Here is a 16604-nt window from a genome sequence, read left to right as displayed (position 1 = left end):
ACCTTTGAACAGGAACCAGCCTGAGAGGGTATATTTTTGCAACAACAAATTGAGAACCTCCTCCATGTTAAGCGCTTCCGGTTTAGAACCATCATGCATCTTCCAATCAAAACGATGAAGGAGTTTAGCGATAATCTCATTCGCGATGACAGATTCAACAAGCCCAAAGATTCACCTATACACTAGTTATTCCCTTTCCTAGCGAATGTGGGTATTCAACCACATAATAAAGAATGAGAAACTGGCAAAAGTTACAAAAACAGAGCAAAGTGGTTTTTAAGAAGGCTCACAAGATTCACAATATAACAAAAAAAACGGGTTACCATTGATATAAACTACAAAAGCTAGAATGATAAAATACGATCAACCAGATCATCTAGATATCGAGAAGACGATCCTCCTCGTTGAACCGATCTTCTTACTTCATCTCGCAACGCGTTAATTCTCTCTCGAATACCTTCTCCTTCCGATCCAAGCATTAGTCTTCTCACGGCTCTCTCGATTTCTCTTCTCTCTATGCGACCTTCCAAATGAATCCCGATCCTCCAGACATCGCTGACGAATCTCGCGTTTAGCATTTGGTCCCACGCAAAAGGCAAGCTGATCATAGGAACCCCTTCGCATATACTCTCTACCGTCGAGTTCCATCCATTGTGTGTCAAAAACCCTCCAATGGCTCGATGCGCAAGAACCTCCTTTTGTGGGGCCCATTTCACTATCTTTCCCTTCTCGTCAAGACTTTCAATAAACCCTTGTGGTAAAGATTCGATCCAATCTCTGCCGTGGACTGAACCAGGCCGGACAACCCAAAGAAAGGATAGGTTGGTGTTGCTTAGTCCACAAGCAATCTCCAATAATTCAGACTCGCTGATGGTCACAATGCTGCCTAAGCTCACGTAGGTTACTGATCTCGTTTCACGCTTATCTAACCATGGAATGCAACTCTGGTCCGGTTCGAACAAGCTGCTAGACGAGGCTTGCACGTCATGGATGTGAGATGGGCCGATGGGGAATATCGGAAAGGTGAAGACTTCGTTGGACTCTGCAAGTGAATCTCGGTCAAGCTCTTCGCAGGACATGACTATGATCCCTGAAGCTCGCTTCGTCGTCTCGAGTATCTTTTGCAAGTAAGAATCGAGTAGCTCGCTTTGACGGCTGTTTCTCATAATTCGCGAAAGATCTTTCTTTCGAAGCGGCGGAAAGACCGGAACTAGATCCTCTGCTTCAGAATCTGAAAAAAAAAACTACGAAAGTTCAAGAATCTTGTTTGATTCTTTGGAGGATAGTAAAAGCGTGATTTTCAGATTACTTTAGAGCAAGCTTATTGCGATTTCACAAATCGTGTATTCAAATCATTCAATGGAGAAGAATTTGACTTTGTGATAGCTCAACTCTGTTTGAGTTGTTTCGCTGATAGTCTCAGATTCCAATATGAATAACGATATGAGTCGAAGCGGTCGTACCTGGAAATGGAAGAAACCCTTCACGGCGAAGCTGAGGAACAAGCAAATGACCTAGAAAGAATGTGAATTTATATGTGCAGAGGACAAATCTTGGAAGATTAAAACTCTCCGCCACGGATTGTGTGAAGAGCCAATTAGAATCATCGATCAAACAGCTTGTCCTCTGTTTTTCTTCCTCTGTTTCTGACTCTGCAAACAGTTTAGTCAAACACTCACGGAACGGAGACTCACATCTTTGGTTGAGAAGCGTTATGAGAAGTGTGACATCGCGAGTTCTTGTCTCTGCTTCAGACAAGCCATCTGGGATTTGTAAGAAGGTGAAGAGAGGGTGGCTTGAAGCTTTTGGCGCGTTGAAGCGCGTGTGGATCACAGTGATGGAGAAACCTCTCGAGTGGAGGATCTTTGCTAGCTGAATCATAGGGTTTATGCAGCCTTGTAATGGTAATGGAAACAGAATTACTCGTCGGCCATTAGTCTTCTCCATTGAAGCTTCTCTTTTTCCTTTTTTCCCCGGTGAATGCTACTAATTAGTATTTTCCTTTTGAGAGAAGACTTTTTAAATCCTGAGCAGGTGCAACTTGGCGGTGAATATGCATGATTTTAAGGCAACCACGTGTATACCTTAGGAAAACAGTTTGTCGGTTTTAGCAGTAATCTATATTAAACTTAAACTTTTTTCGAGTAAGCTGATTGACCCACACCATACATGTTAATTTTTAATTTTTATTTTGGTGTAACTTTTACATAATAATTGATAGAGTATATAATATTATAATTGTTAATCATTATTTTTGGTTTTTATTTTGATTTTGTCTTACGGAAGAACAATCGGACAAAGAGGCAGACTTAAACAAAATAAACAATGTTCACGCTCTAGATGTTATTATCAGCACAATTAAACGAATAGCACTCTATTCATGCATGTGCTGTGATTTTAAATTGAAACAATATATAATCTTTAATTTCTATTTAGGTAATTATGTCATATTGTCATCATGATTTTGGTTTGGCAAAGCTACGATTCTATCATCAAAACTAAAGATATAGTTGGAGTTGTTGCTTTAATTTTCATGCAAATGTGTGTTACATTTGATATCAGTATAAATATATATTTATAACTTTTACCAAAAAAAAATATATCAAACAGAAGAAGCAGGGAGTATGCAAAGATTTTCCAAAATTAAGAATTTGAGTGTAGGAAAAATGGTTAATTAAACCATTTGCTGATTTTTGTCTGAAAAACTATATGTCAGGAGAAGAAATTTCATTCCAACAAGATCAAACGCAAAGGAAGAATATCCAGGAAACACTTAACAATTTATCGGTTGAAAATATTAAATACGCAAAGAAACCAAACTACAGGTATATATATACAAGCTAGAAAGATGATATATGATCAACCAAATGACCTAAAGATCGATATGCCGAACCGTTTTCTTTAACCGATCTTCCTACTTTCTCCTTAAGAAGCTCCATCCTCTCTCGGATTGCTTCTCCTTCAGTTTCCAACAACAATCTCCTTATCGCTCTCTCGATCTCATTTCTCTCGACCCGACCCTCTAGATGGAGCCCGACCATCCATATCTCACAGACGAATCTTGCATTTAGCATTTGGTCCCAGAAATATGGCAAACAGATCATAGGAACGCCTTCACAAACACTCTCAACCGTCGAGTTCCAACCACTGTGTGTCAAGAATCCTCCGATGGCTCGATGCTTTAGAACTTCTTGTTGCGGGGCCCATTCCACAATCTTTCCCTTCTCGTTGAGCCTTCTCATGATTTCTTCAGGGATCAATTTTGCGCCATTGACCGAGTCAACCACCCGTATGACCCACAAGAATGGTTGGTTGCTGTTTCTTAGACCCCAAGAAATCTCCAATAGCTCTGATTCGCTGATGGTCACGAGGCTCCCGAAACTCACATAAATCACGGATTTGTCTTCTTGCTTGTTCAACCATGGAATGCAAGTCTCGTCTGGTGTTAGCAAGCTGCTAGACGAAGCCGGAAATTGGTTATGAGAAGGTCCTATCGCATAGATTGGGACTTGAAACTCTTGGCGCGTCTGAGTCAGCGAGTCTTGGTCCAACTCTTCACAGGACATGAATATGAGACCTGAAGATGCCTTTACCGTTTCGTAAATCTTACCCAAGTATGGATCTAGTATCTCAGTTTCCACATCAAGAAACCGGGAAATATCTTTCTTTCGTAGCGGCGGGAACTCGGGAGCTAGATCTTCTTTTTCTGAATCTTTAGAATTGTTGATTTCATAAGGATCGGGCCACGAAAGTCATTTCAACAATATAGGAAAATATTGGTAACCAAATAAAGACGGTTTATGGTAAAGTATTGTAGTACCTTGTAACTGACGGTATCTTCCATGACGGAGCTGAGGAAGAACAAAATGGCCTCGAAAGAAGGAGGGTTTAGTCGGATTAAGTGCCAATCTCGGGAGATTCAAACTTTTGGCGAGGGGTTGTGTGAAGATCCATCCAGAATCATCGATCAAACAGCTAATCCTCTGTTTCTCTTCCCCTGTTTCTGAATCTGCAGATTGCAACAGTTTAGTCAAACAGTAACGAAACGGAGACTCGCATCTTTGGTTGAGAAGCAATATGAGAAGTGTGATATCGGGAGTTCTTGTCTCTGCTTCGGACAAGCCATCTGGGATCTGCAAGAAGGTGAAGAGAGGATGGCTTGAAGCTCTTGGCGCGTTGAAGCGCGTGTGGATCACTGTGATGGAGAAACCTCTCGAGTGGAGGATCTTGGCGAGCTGGATCATTGGGTTGATGCAGCCTTGTATTGGAAGTGGAAACAGAATCACCCGTAGGCCATTACTCTTCTCCATTTTGTTTTTTTTTTTTTTTTGCTTTTTTCAATCCCAATTCTAATCTCAGTGAATGCTAATATATATCATTTCCCTTAAAAGAAAATAAAAAATATTACCCCTCTAAAGAATTCAAGGTGTTCATATCAAGTTTGGCAATATATCATTTTTCTTCTGAGATAGGATATCTATATAACTTAACAAACTAATATATTATCATCATGTCGACATTGGAGGAGACAATACTCTAATCTTCTCTGGATGTGATATTAAAGAAAGACCAGATCCTTTTTGCCCTCTCCGGTAATGTGAAAGACGTAATTAGTGGTCTAATTATATGTCATTTTAGTTAATGGGGGAATCTATAGTAAAGAAAGACCAGATCTACTTGAACGTTGCAGGATAAATAAAAGAGTTAATTAGGTAACTGATAAGAAAAGAAGAATTAGTTACGTAAATTATACAGTTGCTAGAGTAAACATGAGTGGAAATATAACACATTATTTTATTTTATTTTTGTACTTTAAAAATTTATATTTTTGGCGTACACACTGAATATACAGAACTTCAAAATTAATATTAATATTACGAAAATAGATGTTTACATAAGAAATACTACCTCCGTTTCACAAAGAGTGTCGTTCTGACATTTTTCACACAAATTAAGAAATAAGATAAAAGGTCTCTTATACCCTTATTAATTTGCAAAAATGACTTTTGGAATTATATTTATAACTAATTTTCTGAATTTATTTTTGAGGTTAAAAATGGTATTTTATGTCAAAATTTACATTGGAATTCTAAAACGACATTCTTTTTAAAATAAAAAAAAGTGTTAGAACGACACTCTTTGTGAAAAATGATATTTTTTTTGAAATAAAAAAAAAGTGTCAGAACGACACTCTTTGTGAAACGGATGAGTAGATGTCTACATAAAGCAATAATAAGTTATGGGAAAATTTACGCTTTTTATAACGCACACTTTATTATGTAAGTAAACCGTATAAATCTATGTGATAAATTAGATGTGTGAGAAATTACCTTTCTTGTAACAATTATATAAAAAAGGTAAAATCATCCAAATGAATGCTTTTTTATCTTGTATAATTGTTACAACACTTTTTATATAAAGTGCTTTAGACCTCACTTTTGGCCTGGACAAAAAATGTCTAGTTACTTACTAAATTGCTATTCAGATTTGTGTCTTTCTCAAATAAAATAAAAATGGTTTTTTTTGGCATATACAAACAGAGAGTTGTAGAGATGAATTTTGCGAAACATAAAGTTTACAAGAAATTATCAGATTTTAAGTAATTGTTCAATTTCATAAAATTCCAACAATGCCAAACACAAAGGAAGAATTCCCGGAACACACAAACAATATCTCGGTTGAACAATTGACACAAAGAAACAACAAGACATATAGCTAGAAAGATGAGATATGATCAACCAAATGTCCTAGAGATCGATATGCCGAACCGTTTTGTTTAACTGATCTTCCTACTTTCTCCTTAAGAAGCTCCATCCTCTTTCGGATTGCTTCTCCTTCAGTTTCCAACAACAATCTCTTTATCGCTCTCTCGATCTCATTTCTCTCAATCCGACCCTCTAGATGCAACCCGACCATCCATACGTCACTGACGAATCTTGCATTTAACAACTGATCCCACACAAAAGGCGAACATATCATAGGGACGCCTTCACAAACACTCTCAACCGTCGAGTTCCAACCATTGTGTGTTAAGAATCCTCCAATGGCTCGATGTTTTAAAACGTCTTGTTGTGCAGCCCATTTCACTATCTTTCCCTTCTTGTTAAGCCTATCGATGGTCTCTTCCGGGATTGCTTCAAGCCATTTTGTGCCATGGACCGAACCAACCCGTACGACCCACAAGAAGGGTTGGTCACTGTTTCTTATACCCCAAGCAATCTCCAAAAATTCTTGTTTGCTGATGGTTGCAACGCTCCCAAAACTCACATAAATCACGGATTTGTCTTCTTGCGTGTCCAACCATGGAATGCAAGTCTCGTCTGGTGTGAACAAGCTACTAGACGAGCCAGGGAAGTAACTATGAGAAGGTCCTATCGCAAAGATCGGGACTTTAAAGTCTTGACGTGCTTGATTCAGTGACTCTTGGTCCAGCTCTTCACAGGACGACACGAATATAATACCTGAAGACGCTTTCGTCGTTTCCAAAATCATATCCGAGTACGAGTCTAATACCTCTGTTTCTGCATCGAGAATCCGTATAAGATCTTTCTTTCGAAGCGGCAGAAACTCCTCTACTGGATCATCTTGTTCTAAATAGTTGATAGAACCTTAAAATATTGATGTAAATTCAAAAAGATAGTTAAGATAAATAAATGTTTTCATATGAAACTTATAGATAACTACAACAACATAGAAACATATTCGAAATCACATAAGACACCTTTTGGTGAATACCTTGTAATGGAAGATTCATTTCACGCCGGATCTGGGGAAGAACAAAATGGTCCCGAAAGAAGGAGACTTTATAGGTACTAAGGACCAATCTCGGGAGATTCAAACTCTGAGCGAAGGGTTGTGTGAAGATCCATCCAGAATCGTCGATCAAACAGCTAATCCTCTGTTTTTTTTCCTCTGTTTCTGAATCTGCTATTTGCAACAATTTAGTCAAACAGTCACGAAACGGAGACTCACAGCTTCGGTTGAGAAGCGTAAGGAGAAGTGTGACATCGTGAGTTCTGGTCTCTGCTTCAGACAAGCCATCTGGGATCTGCAAGAAGGTGAAGAGAGGGTGGCTTGAAGCTTTTGGTGCGTTGAAGCGCGTGTGGATCACAGTGATGGAGAAACCTCTCGAGTGGAGTATCTTGGCGAGCTGAATCATGGGGTTAATGCAACCTTGTAATGGTAGTGGAAACAGAATCACTCGTCGGACATTACTCTTCTCCATTGAAGCTTTCTCCTTCTGCTTTCAATCCAAATGCAAATCTCCTGATATTAAGGCTACTTGATACGAGAAATATATTTTTTGTTAGGTGGAGAGTGGAGACAAAACTCTGCTCTTCTCGATGTACTAATAATTTAATAAGAACGAGCAGATTAGGAAAAGAAAGACAAAACAAAAACAAAAAACTAATAGTGGTCTAATTTTTAAAACTAATAGAAGGACCTGTCTGTTGTACATTTGATGAACATTCGCAGTATATAGCTTTTATACAATGTAAGTAAAATGTTCTTAACATCAATACGCTATTTTCACAATCAAAACAATGTTGAGGATGTTTTGTATTTTAGGTTTACTTTCAACGAAATCGAAGAAATATAATCGAATTTGTTTTGCGTTTTAGAGAAACGTTGAGGGATATTTCCCAATGTTACAACGATAGTATATGATTAGCTAGGGTTTCTATAGATCGAAAAGACGAGCCTCCATGCTTAACCGATCTCCCAACCTCTTCTTTCAAAACTTTCATTCTCTCACGAATCCTTTCTCCTTCACTTTCCACCATTAATATCCTCACAGCTTTCTCGATCTCCTTTCTCTCGATCCGACCCTCCAAGTGAATTCCGACCCTCCAAACATCGCTCACGAATCTTGAATTCAGCATCTGATCCCAACCTCCAGGTAAACAGATCATAGGAACCCCTTCGCATATACTCTCTAGCGTCGAGTTCCAACCATTGTGTGTCAAAAACCCTCCAATGGCTCGATGCGCAAGAACCTCCTGTTGCGGAGCCCATTTCACTATCTTTCCCTTCTCTTCGAGACTTCTCACGAGCCCTTCAGAGAGCGGTTCGATCCACTGTGCGCCTAAGACCAAACCGGGTCGCACCACCCACAAGAAAGGCTGTTTGCTATTGCTTAAACCACAAGCAATCTCCAAAAACTCTGATTCCGTTATGTTCACAACGCTTCCTAGACTCACGTAGATGACGGATTTATCTTCTTGTTTATCTAACCAAGGAATGCAGGTCTCGTCTTGTGTGAACAAACTGCTTGACGAAGCAGAGAAGTAGCTGTGAAACGGACCAATCGCAAAGATCGGAACCTTGAAAATTTCGTTAGCAAGAGCCAACGAATCTTTCTCCAGCTCTTCGCAGGACATGAATATTATCCCTGAAGATCTCATCGTCGTATCTACTATAGCATGTACGAATGGATCGAGTTTCTCTCCGTTTTCCCCGAAAACTCTTGAAAGATCTCTCTTTTGAAGCGGCGGGAACTCAAGAACAGAGTCCCCTGCTTTCGAATCTAAGTCACAAAGGTTAAAAAAAACATCTTAAAATTATTCATACCCACAATTGAAAACAAACGCCTTTAAAACCGGATGTTTTATTCGGTGGTGGGTTTGCGAAAACCTCCGTGACTATTTAGCAATTCCGGTCCTAAATCCTAAATTTTTAAAAGAAAAGAAACGATTTTTACAGAGGATTACCTGAATCTGGAAGATATCCTTGGGTTCGGAGAAGGGGAAGAATTGGATAAGCATTCAAGAAAGTGGCTTTAAAGGTACAGAGAACAATCCTCGGAAGATTTAAACTCTCTGCGACAGATTGTGTGAAGAGCCATCCACAATCATCGATCAAACAGCTAATCCTCTCCGATTCTTGCGATTGCAGCAACAGGTTTTGTAAGCAATCACGAAACGGGGACTCGGCGTTGCGGTTGATTTGCGCGAGCAGAGACATAACGTTAGAAGTAGGATCGTCGTTGATCTGGGTTTCAGACAAGCCATCTGGAATCTGTAAGAAGGTGAAGAGAGGGTGGCTTGAAGATCTTGGCGCGTTGAAGCGCGTGTGTATCACAGTGATGGAGAAACCTCTCGAGTGAAGGATGTTGGCGAGCTGAAGCATAGGGTTTATGCAGCCTTGCAGTGGCAGAGGGAAGAGAATCACTCGCAGACCATTTCTCTTCTCCATTGAAATTGAAGAAGCTCTACTTTTTTTTTCTTTTTTTGTAAGAAAAAGCTCTTCCTTTTGGGTTTTCTTTTCTAAAAAGACCGAACTTCTATGTACTTTTTATCCAATCGTTTGTTTATTCAGATATGGAGAATCTAGAATGAAGACAAAACCTTTATGGTTATGTGTGTGTTTGGTTTAAACCCATTCAACTTTCCACCCGTTTTGATGACCTTTTGGATTTTTGATACTCCTGTGTGGTCGCTATCAGAGATTTTGAGATTTGAACATATATTAAAGACTTTAACCCACAACAAATCCACAAGAAAAATCATTAATTTAATCCTTTAAATTCAAATCTAAAAATCACAAACATTCATGGTCTTAGTTAAAAACTACTGTTTTAAAAAAATTACTTTTAAAAGAAAATCAAAGAGTGTGAGGTAGGATTTAGAACTTTTTCAATGTCGGCCATACATCTATGCATCAATTTTAAAACTCTAGTTAGCATTTTTTTTGGTTACGTAATAATAAAATGATTATGTTTGTGGTTAATGTTTCGGTGGAATTCAAATTAAATTAGTATGGATTTTTTTTTGTAAAAAGTGTTATACATTTGATTATTTTCTTTTTTTGTGATTGATTATTATATTGAAAAAGTGATTTATTTCTTATTTGCAATTTTCCCTCGTTTATGAATCAACATCAAAACAATTTGACACTTGTCATCATGTGTTAATACATATGCAGATATTATTATGGATGTTTGACTTGGCAATGGTGATGCAAATAATTCGGAAGCAAATGAGAGACAAACTTCAATTCCTCCTTTCGCTACTTTCATGCCCAATGCAATAATCCCTTCTTCATCAGCTTCCCCAAGTTCCCAAATTCTCTCAAGCTCTTAACAATGGCGACAGAGCTCAACCCCAAGAATTTCCCTGTTCTCTCTTACGTCTTGGATCGTCTCCCTTCCTTCACCGCCAGATCCTCTTCCGATGGCGATCGACCACCGTCAGCTTCCTCCACCAAATCCGATCCATCTTCATCTTCAAACCACTCGATCGAGATCGTGTCGCAGATGCCTCACTTGGCCCATCCCGATGTCCTCGCCTCCATGACCAACGCAATCGCCGACGTCGCTCAGACCCGATCCGTTCTTCGAACCCTAGGACCCAGACCCGATCACGAGACCGTCGACAAAGCCCGTTCCAGGCTCTCCGAGATCGACGCTTCGTTATCGGAATCGTTCGAGGAGATCGCTCTCTCTCCGAACGACATCGACGTGGCGGAGAAAGAGCAGAAGAGGAGGGAAGCTGTGGATCAAGAGAAGACTTGGTATAACTCGATCCTCAAGCTTAACGAGCTTCACGAATCGTACGAGAAGCTTTTGAAAGAAGCAGAGGAGAGGCTCGTGAGGATCTACGAGTCCGCCGAGAAGAACGCGGCGGCTGTGGCGGAGGATGAAGCTAAGGAGGTTGAAGTCAATGAAGAGGTTGTGAGTATATTGCAGCAAGCTTCCGCGAATCCAATTGATCGTGTTGATTTGTCTGGTCGGAAACTCAAATTACTACCTGAAGCTTTTGGTCGGATTCAAGGTCTCCTTGTCCTTAACCTCTACAACAATCAGCTCGAGGTCAGTTTTTTCTAATCCTAATCTCTGATCATATAAAATCTGTTAGGATTCTGATATGTTCATGTGTCAAAAGATGCAAACTTTGTTCCGAAATGTTGAGTCTTTACTGCATTGTGATGATGTCTAGATGGATACCATTGAGATATGTATATCCAGAAGTGTTTTTACTTGTCTTGATTAAAGGTTATGTTGGTAACAGGCCATTCCTGATTCGATTGCTGGATTGCACAGCCTTCTTGAACTTGATTTGTCCACGAATTTTCTGGAGACATTACCGGATTCCATTGGTTTATTGTCCAAACTAAAGATATTGAATGTCTCTTGTAACAAACTCACAGCTTTACCAGATTCCATCTGCCATTGTGGGTAAGTGTAATTCTTCAAAGTTTGTTTCTTTAAGCTCTCTGTTTTCTTTCTTACGTCTTTCGATTTCCAGATCATTGATTGTCTTGGATGCGAGCTACAACAATCTCACCTACTTACCAACCAACATAGGATTCGAGCTAGTGAATCTAGAGAAGCTCTTGATCCATCTTAACAAAATCAGATCCTTACCAACTTCCATTGGCGAAATGAGATCCTTACGCTACCTCGACGCACACTTCAACGAACTCAACGGTCTCCCAAATTCTTTTGGGTTGCTCACAAACCTCGAGTACCTTAACCTGAGCAGTAACTTCAGCGATCTCCAAGATCTCCCTGCTTCATTCGGCGATCTCATAAGCCTACAAGAACTCGACTTGAGCAACAACCAGATCCATTCTCTTCCAGACGCTTTTGGCACGCTCGTGAACCTATCCAAATTGAATTTGGATCAGAACCCGCTTGTGGTGCCTCCCGAGGAAGTCGTGAAACAAGGCGTGGATGCGGTTAAGATGTATATGGGTAAGAGGTGGGTCAGTATGTTAGAAGAGGAAGAGAAGATGGCTAACATGAAGGATGAGATGGATCAGACAAACACCGATTGGCTCACTCGAACCACCTCGAAGCTGAAAACATATGTGACCGAGGTCTCGGAGTATCTTGGCTCAAATTCACCAAAAGATCCTTTCCTTGACCAGCAGCTATGAACTGAGAATATTAGCTTCATTTACCATTTTTTCTGATGATGTCTGAAGAATCAGTATCCAAAGAAATCATCCCATCAGTTTTGAGTTTTCTTTCCGATGCTGCTCTGTTTCGGTATATAGATTTTTGATCTTCATTTGTTTCTGAATTTTGTTTTAATAAAATTTTATTGGTATCTTTCTCATAACATTTAATTTGTGGTTGTAATGTAATCATCTACTTTTCTACTTTGTAGATTCTAATACCATTTCAGCTCAAGATTGTTATCAAAAGAGCATAATGTTTTGCAAAGAAAGAAAACACAGAAAATGGCAACTAGCAGAGAATATGAGTGAAATGACCAAGCTAAGTTATTATTATTATTATTATGCATGAAGACAAGGACAAGTTTCAGACAAAGGAGAAATCTCATAACATATAAAGTCATATAATAATAGAGCATTGCAGAATTCAACAAAGAGAAAGAGAATTGCCACGATCATCTCATTCTTTGCGCTTGATCACGAGCATCTTCTTCTTTTTAAAAGCTTTGCGATTGATCACAAAGAGTCGCATCATCTTTGAACTTGCTTGGAAGTTCTTCTTAGGAGGAATGCTGAGTCAAAGTGAAAAACATGAAAACTTAATTAGCCAACAACAATCCATAGCTTAAACAACAACAACAACAAGAACCCATAAATTAAGCAAAATAAATGAAAACGAATGAAAGGAGTAAATACCTAGCAGACGGCTTAGTAGCAGCAGACGCCAACTCTTGCTGTTGTATATATAAATTGTTGTAAGAATCGATTATTATTGAAAGAAGATAATTTTCAATTGCAAAGGTATGAAAGAAAAAGAACCTTAAGTTCTTCAAGCATAGCCTGTTCACGCTCATACCATCCCTCCAACGGCGTCAGAAAACGCAGCCCTGGTTCGAATCTAGCCTCCTCGGAGGACAATAACGTGGACAATAACGTGGACCAGAACAGGAATGCATCTCATAAGGTCTAGGATTACCACGATTAGCTAGGAATCTATAGTTGTGGTGAAGTCTCCCCATAATTGCTGTGCCTCCTCTGAATACAACTTAATTTTGGGAATGTCGAAACCCTAGCTACGTATTTATATATATATATATATACAAGTATGTGGGCATGATGGGTTTTTCAACTCGGCCCATATTATTATGCCCAAAATTGCTTACAGGTGGTGATGGTTGGAAAAGACCACAAACAAAGGAAGAAGATGCTTCGTCTGGTTTGAACATCTAAAAAAAGATGAGATTCATGGGGGTGGGTGCTTGGTGCTTAAAGACAGAAGTGGACGATGCTGCAAATACGACGACATCGAACCTGCTGAAAAGGATTTTATTTTTATAACAACAATGAGCGTGGGGACGCAAATCTGTTTCAGAAAGATTTGGGGAAAAAAGAATATGGAAACTGAATGAGATGATGCTGCTGCTCGGGGTTTTAGTGACAAAAAAAAAAAAAGAACCCGGAAACTGAATCAGCTCCTGATGCATGAGGTTCTTAGAGCTCGGAAACGGAATCAGGTGATGCCGATTGGGGTTCCCGGAGAAAAAAAAAAGGAGCTTGGAAACGGAATCAGGTGGTGCCGATTGGGGTCATAGAGATTAGGGATAAATCTAAAATTGAAACTGAAACAGGTCCTGTTTCTTGGGGCTACTAATTTGGGTTTGAAGGACTAACGGAAACTGGATCGGGCTCTGAAACTAACCCCAAATCCTGCTGCTTGGGGACAGCCTAGTGCCACTGCTTCAGACAAGGATTCTAATGGCCGGATGATGAAAATCCGAGGAATAGCAGACAAAGAGAGAAAGATGAGAATGAGACAAGCCAACCAAGAGATATCCATCTGCTGGCTCACATGGTAGCTTGTCCGATGGTGGGGGTTTAGACTGGAAGAAGAATAGTCTTCCTAGGAGCCCTGGGTCTGAGGTGAATTTGGCTCCCATGTTTACAGCAAGAAGACAGCGCTTGGACATGTTCACCGCCTCTGAGGACCAATAGCTTCTCTCAGATGTCGAGCCAGTCATGAGGATGAGACTCAGGATAATATAATGCCTCAGTCCGGGTATGCCTTTCTACTTCTTAAGCTCAGTCTATCCAATTTCCAGTTCTAAATATAATTTTTATGCAGTTACAAATTCCGTATATATATATATATATATATATATATATATATATGTTAGGCTTCACCTTTGTAAAACTGTTTTGTTTCGATGAAGATATACTGATCTCGGATGATGACAAGACAATTTTTCCTTGAACCTCCATGATCCAGACAAAAGACTCTAAGCTTGGTTCCGGTGTTGAGATTTTTCCATCACGGTAATTAAATAGCATGACAAATATAGAGCATCTCCTTCTTGTGTGCTTGCAGGTATCTTTTTAGCTTTTCATTTCTTGCCTCTTTGCTTCGGAATTAACTTTGATCTGCTTACTCTGGAAATTGGTTCTCAGGGATCATCTCAATCTGGCATTGTGCTTTCTCAGTCTGGAAATTGCTATCCATAGCGTTGAGATGCAGGTATACCGCTGAAACAGGTATGTCTCGACCTTTCCTTGAAACATGCAGCAAACGAATAACAGCTTTGATGAATCAATTAAAACATCTCCACCCAGCAAACGAATAACAGCTCTGAATAACCAATTAAAACATCTCCATGAACCAATTAAAACATGCAGCAAACGAATAACAGCTCTGAATAAACTGGTACAATAACAATCTCCATATTTTTCTCACATCCAGAATTTGGTTTCAGTTAATTCTCACATTCAGATTTTGGTTTCAATTTTTCTTCCGGAGTCTTTTGCTCATTAGCGATTTTCTGGCTGCGGTTACAGTTTTACAAGCTATTGGTGCTTTTCCGGCTCTTGCAACAAACTTATAAAATAACATTTATCTTTTTTGAATCACAATTTACTATTCACTTAATTATCTCTTCAACCTGGAGATTCCTTTCTCATCTCGTTAAGCAAACAGGTAAGTAATGTTCTTGGAACGTTATGCTCTCTTTATGTGTCTATCTTATGATTGATATCTATATATTCTCTTCAGAAATGGACGTATCCGAAACTGTGGGTAGGATTTTTGAAATGGTGCAGAGTCAAAACAGCTCAACTGTTTCTTGATTATAGCGGTTTTGAGAACACAGTCTATAATCCTTGTTTAATTCAATTGTTTCTTCCACAACTGCCTGCAAGAAAGAAAGAAAACGTTTGTTTATCGCTGAAATTACTTTTTGTCCAGCTGGATTATGCATTGAATAAAATCTCAGCTTAGGAGCTCCTCTAACCGGAATGATTTGGACTTCAAAGAGAAGAACAGATTCAGAAACTCAGTCTGCCTCTACTTGTTGCCAGTCGGAGAAGAACAGTGCATCATTTCAGGAAGAAGGTTAAACTGTGTATTTCATCATATTTCTTAGAAGATTTTATTTCAAAAATGAAGTTTGTAGATTTAAATTAAACTCAAGACATTAGCTATTGTAATTTGTTGTGTTCTACTTTTTTTATCAAGACTAATAGAAAAATGCGATTCCACCGATAAGAAATTTTTCAAATTTTGTTTACTGTATCCAAATCCAAGCTGCCTAAGGCCTAATTGTTTACTGTATACAATAATGTTGTTTGATATATGGGTTGATGAAATTCTAATTGTGTTTCATCAAATCCAATTAGGCTTAGTGGAATGAGATAATAAACAAGAGAGCTCGAAGAAAAGAAAAGTGTTCGTGTTTCACTTCTTTAGTGAGTTTTGGGCTTTAAACTTCCTTTTTAACTGTAGCGCCTGAGATGACAAAACGACACGACGCACCTAAAAACATCAAAACAACATCTAGAACCGACAAAAGACAACACCATCAGAAAAACGACGTCTCAAAAGTGCTTAAAGACAATCCACATAACTTGAAAGGTGCTTATAGTGTACCGAGGCCTTAGTTGGTAGTTTTTCTCTTTGAAAAAGTGCTTATAGTTTTTCACATGCTTCTCTCTTTGAGAACAGGGTGAAATCGCATCTTCGAACTTAAAGCCAACCACTTAAACTTCCGCACATGAGCTTTCTTAGACTTGGAACCCCAAATACACATCGTCAGTCTACGGCAACTTGCTCTGCTAAAGTACGCCTTGAACCACTTCAAAAGATCTTCCTTATTGATCAATTCTAGTTCCTTTCTTTCTTGACTGTAGAAATCTACTACGTAACTGAGAAACACATATAAGGAAAAAAACAAATTATTTTGATATTTCCAGTTACATCTAAAATGATCAACTAATATCCATTATATGCAATATTACTTAGACAAACGAATGCACTAACCTTTTGTTAAGGATCTCATCCCACATAGATTTCCCAGTGTCATCTGGTAAAGTAGACAACAAACCACGTTTGTAGACTTCAATCGCTGGGACAGAAATTGTTTCCTACAAATGTATGAACAAGTAAATGGATGATCCAAGCTTAAAGAAAACTAGATAGTAATTGTCTTTCTATCTATAGGCTTACCAGCGACTCCCCAAAATCATCACTACGCCGTCTTTTGGGTTTGCACAATATAGATAATTAAACCGAATGACGGTTATATGTGTAATTCTATTTTTTTGAATGTATACCGGCGTGGCACTTAAATAGATAATATATTATATTTATATACGAATACGATGCAAAAGACGCATATTGTAGAGTGTAGATAGACAACGACAAGGACTCAAGGAGA

General features: G+C 39.0%; 5 protein-coding genes and 2 long non-coding RNA genes across 9 annotated transcripts; 2 read left to right on the top strand and 5 right to left on the bottom strand.

Annotated features, from left to right (window-relative positions):
* Positions 1-344: 344 nt before the first annotated feature.
* LOC18017408 (UDP-glycosyltransferase 76C1) lies at positions 345-1947 on the bottom strand. The gene is made up of 2 exons (XM_006398988.2): positions 1464-1947; positions 345-1231 (listed from the first exon to the last, which is right to left on the bottom strand). Exons 1-2 carry the CDS (start codon positions 1945-1947, stop codon positions 345-347), a joined length of 1371 nt encoding a protein of 456 aa, XP_006399051.1.
* An 893-nt stretch (positions 1948-2840) lies between these two features.
* LOC18017407 (UDP-glycosyltransferase 76C4) lies at positions 2841-4310 on the bottom strand. The gene is made up of 2 exons (XM_006398987.1): positions 3821-4310; positions 2841-3712 (listed from the first exon to the last, which is right to left on the bottom strand). Exons 1-2 carry the CDS (start codon positions 4308-4310, stop codon positions 2841-2843), a joined length of 1362 nt encoding a protein of 453 aa, XP_006399050.1.
* Positions 4311-5715: 1405 nt separating this feature from the next.
* LOC18017406 (UDP-glycosyltransferase 76C3) lies at positions 5716-7225 on the bottom strand. 2 transcript variants are annotated; one of them, XM_024156606.1, is made up of 2 exons: positions 6736-7225; positions 5716-6608 (listed from the first exon to the last, which is right to left on the bottom strand). In XM_024156606.1, exons 1-2 carry the CDS (start codon positions 7223-7225, stop codon positions 5716-5718), a joined length of 1383 nt encoding a protein of 460 aa, XP_024012374.1. The 2 variants fall into 2 exon arrangements, with proteins under 2 accessions (XP_024012374.1, XP_006399049.1); XM_006398986.1 differs by having other exon boundaries at positions 5716-6590.
* A 303-nt stretch (positions 7226-7528) lies between these two features.
* On the bottom strand, positions 7529-9237 carry LOC18017405 (UDP-glycosyltransferase 76C2). The gene is made up of 2 exons (XM_006398985.2): positions 8712-9237; positions 7529-8527 (listed from the first exon to the last, which is right to left on the bottom strand). The coding sequence occupies exons 1-2, from the start codon at positions 9193-9195 to the stop codon at positions 7650-7652; spliced, it is 1362 nt and encodes a 453-aa protein (XP_006399048.1). The 5' UTR covers positions 9196-9237; the 3' UTR covers positions 7529-7649.
* A 731-nt stretch (positions 9238-9968) lies between these two features.
* LOC18017404 (plant intracellular Ras-group-related LRR protein 1) lies at positions 9969-12119 on the top strand. The gene is made up of 3 exons (XM_006398984.2): positions 9969-10810; positions 11010-11176; positions 11247-12119. Exons 1-3 carry the CDS (start codon positions 10085-10087, stop codon positions 11878-11880), a joined length of 1527 nt encoding a protein of 508 aa, XP_006399047.1. The 5' UTR covers positions 9969-10084; the 3' UTR covers positions 11881-12119.
* A 91-nt stretch (positions 12120-12210) lies between these two features.
* On the bottom strand, positions 12211-12964 carry LOC18017403. Its single transcript, XR_002899650.1, has 3 exons — positions 12721-12964; positions 12598-12635; positions 12211-12473 (listed from the first exon to the last, which is right to left on the bottom strand). It is a non-coding gene; the product is annotated as an uncharacterized LOC18017403 (long non-coding RNA).
* A 124-nt stretch (positions 12965-13088) lies between these two features.
* Positions 13089-15424, top strand: LOC112086861. 2 transcript variants are annotated; one of them, XR_002899714.1, is made up of 3 exons: positions 13089-13957; positions 14112-14214; positions 14347-15424. It is a non-coding gene; the product is annotated as an uncharacterized LOC112086861 (long non-coding RNA). The 2 variants fall into 2 exon arrangements; XR_002899715.1 differs by having other exon boundaries at positions 14112-14266.
* Positions 15425-16604: the final 1180 nt, after the last annotated feature.

Source organism: Eutrema salsugineum, unplaced genomic scaffold, assembly GCF_000478725.1.
Source record: "Eutrema salsugineum unplaced genomic scaffold, Eutsalg1_0 scaffold_2, whole genome shotgun sequence".
Taxonomy (NCBI): domain Eukaryota; kingdom Viridiplantae; phylum Streptophyta; class Magnoliopsida; order Brassicales; family Brassicaceae; genus Eutrema; species Eutrema salsugineum.
Note: the sequence above shows the minus strand (reverse complement) of the source record. Positions and strands in the feature narration are given on the sequence as shown.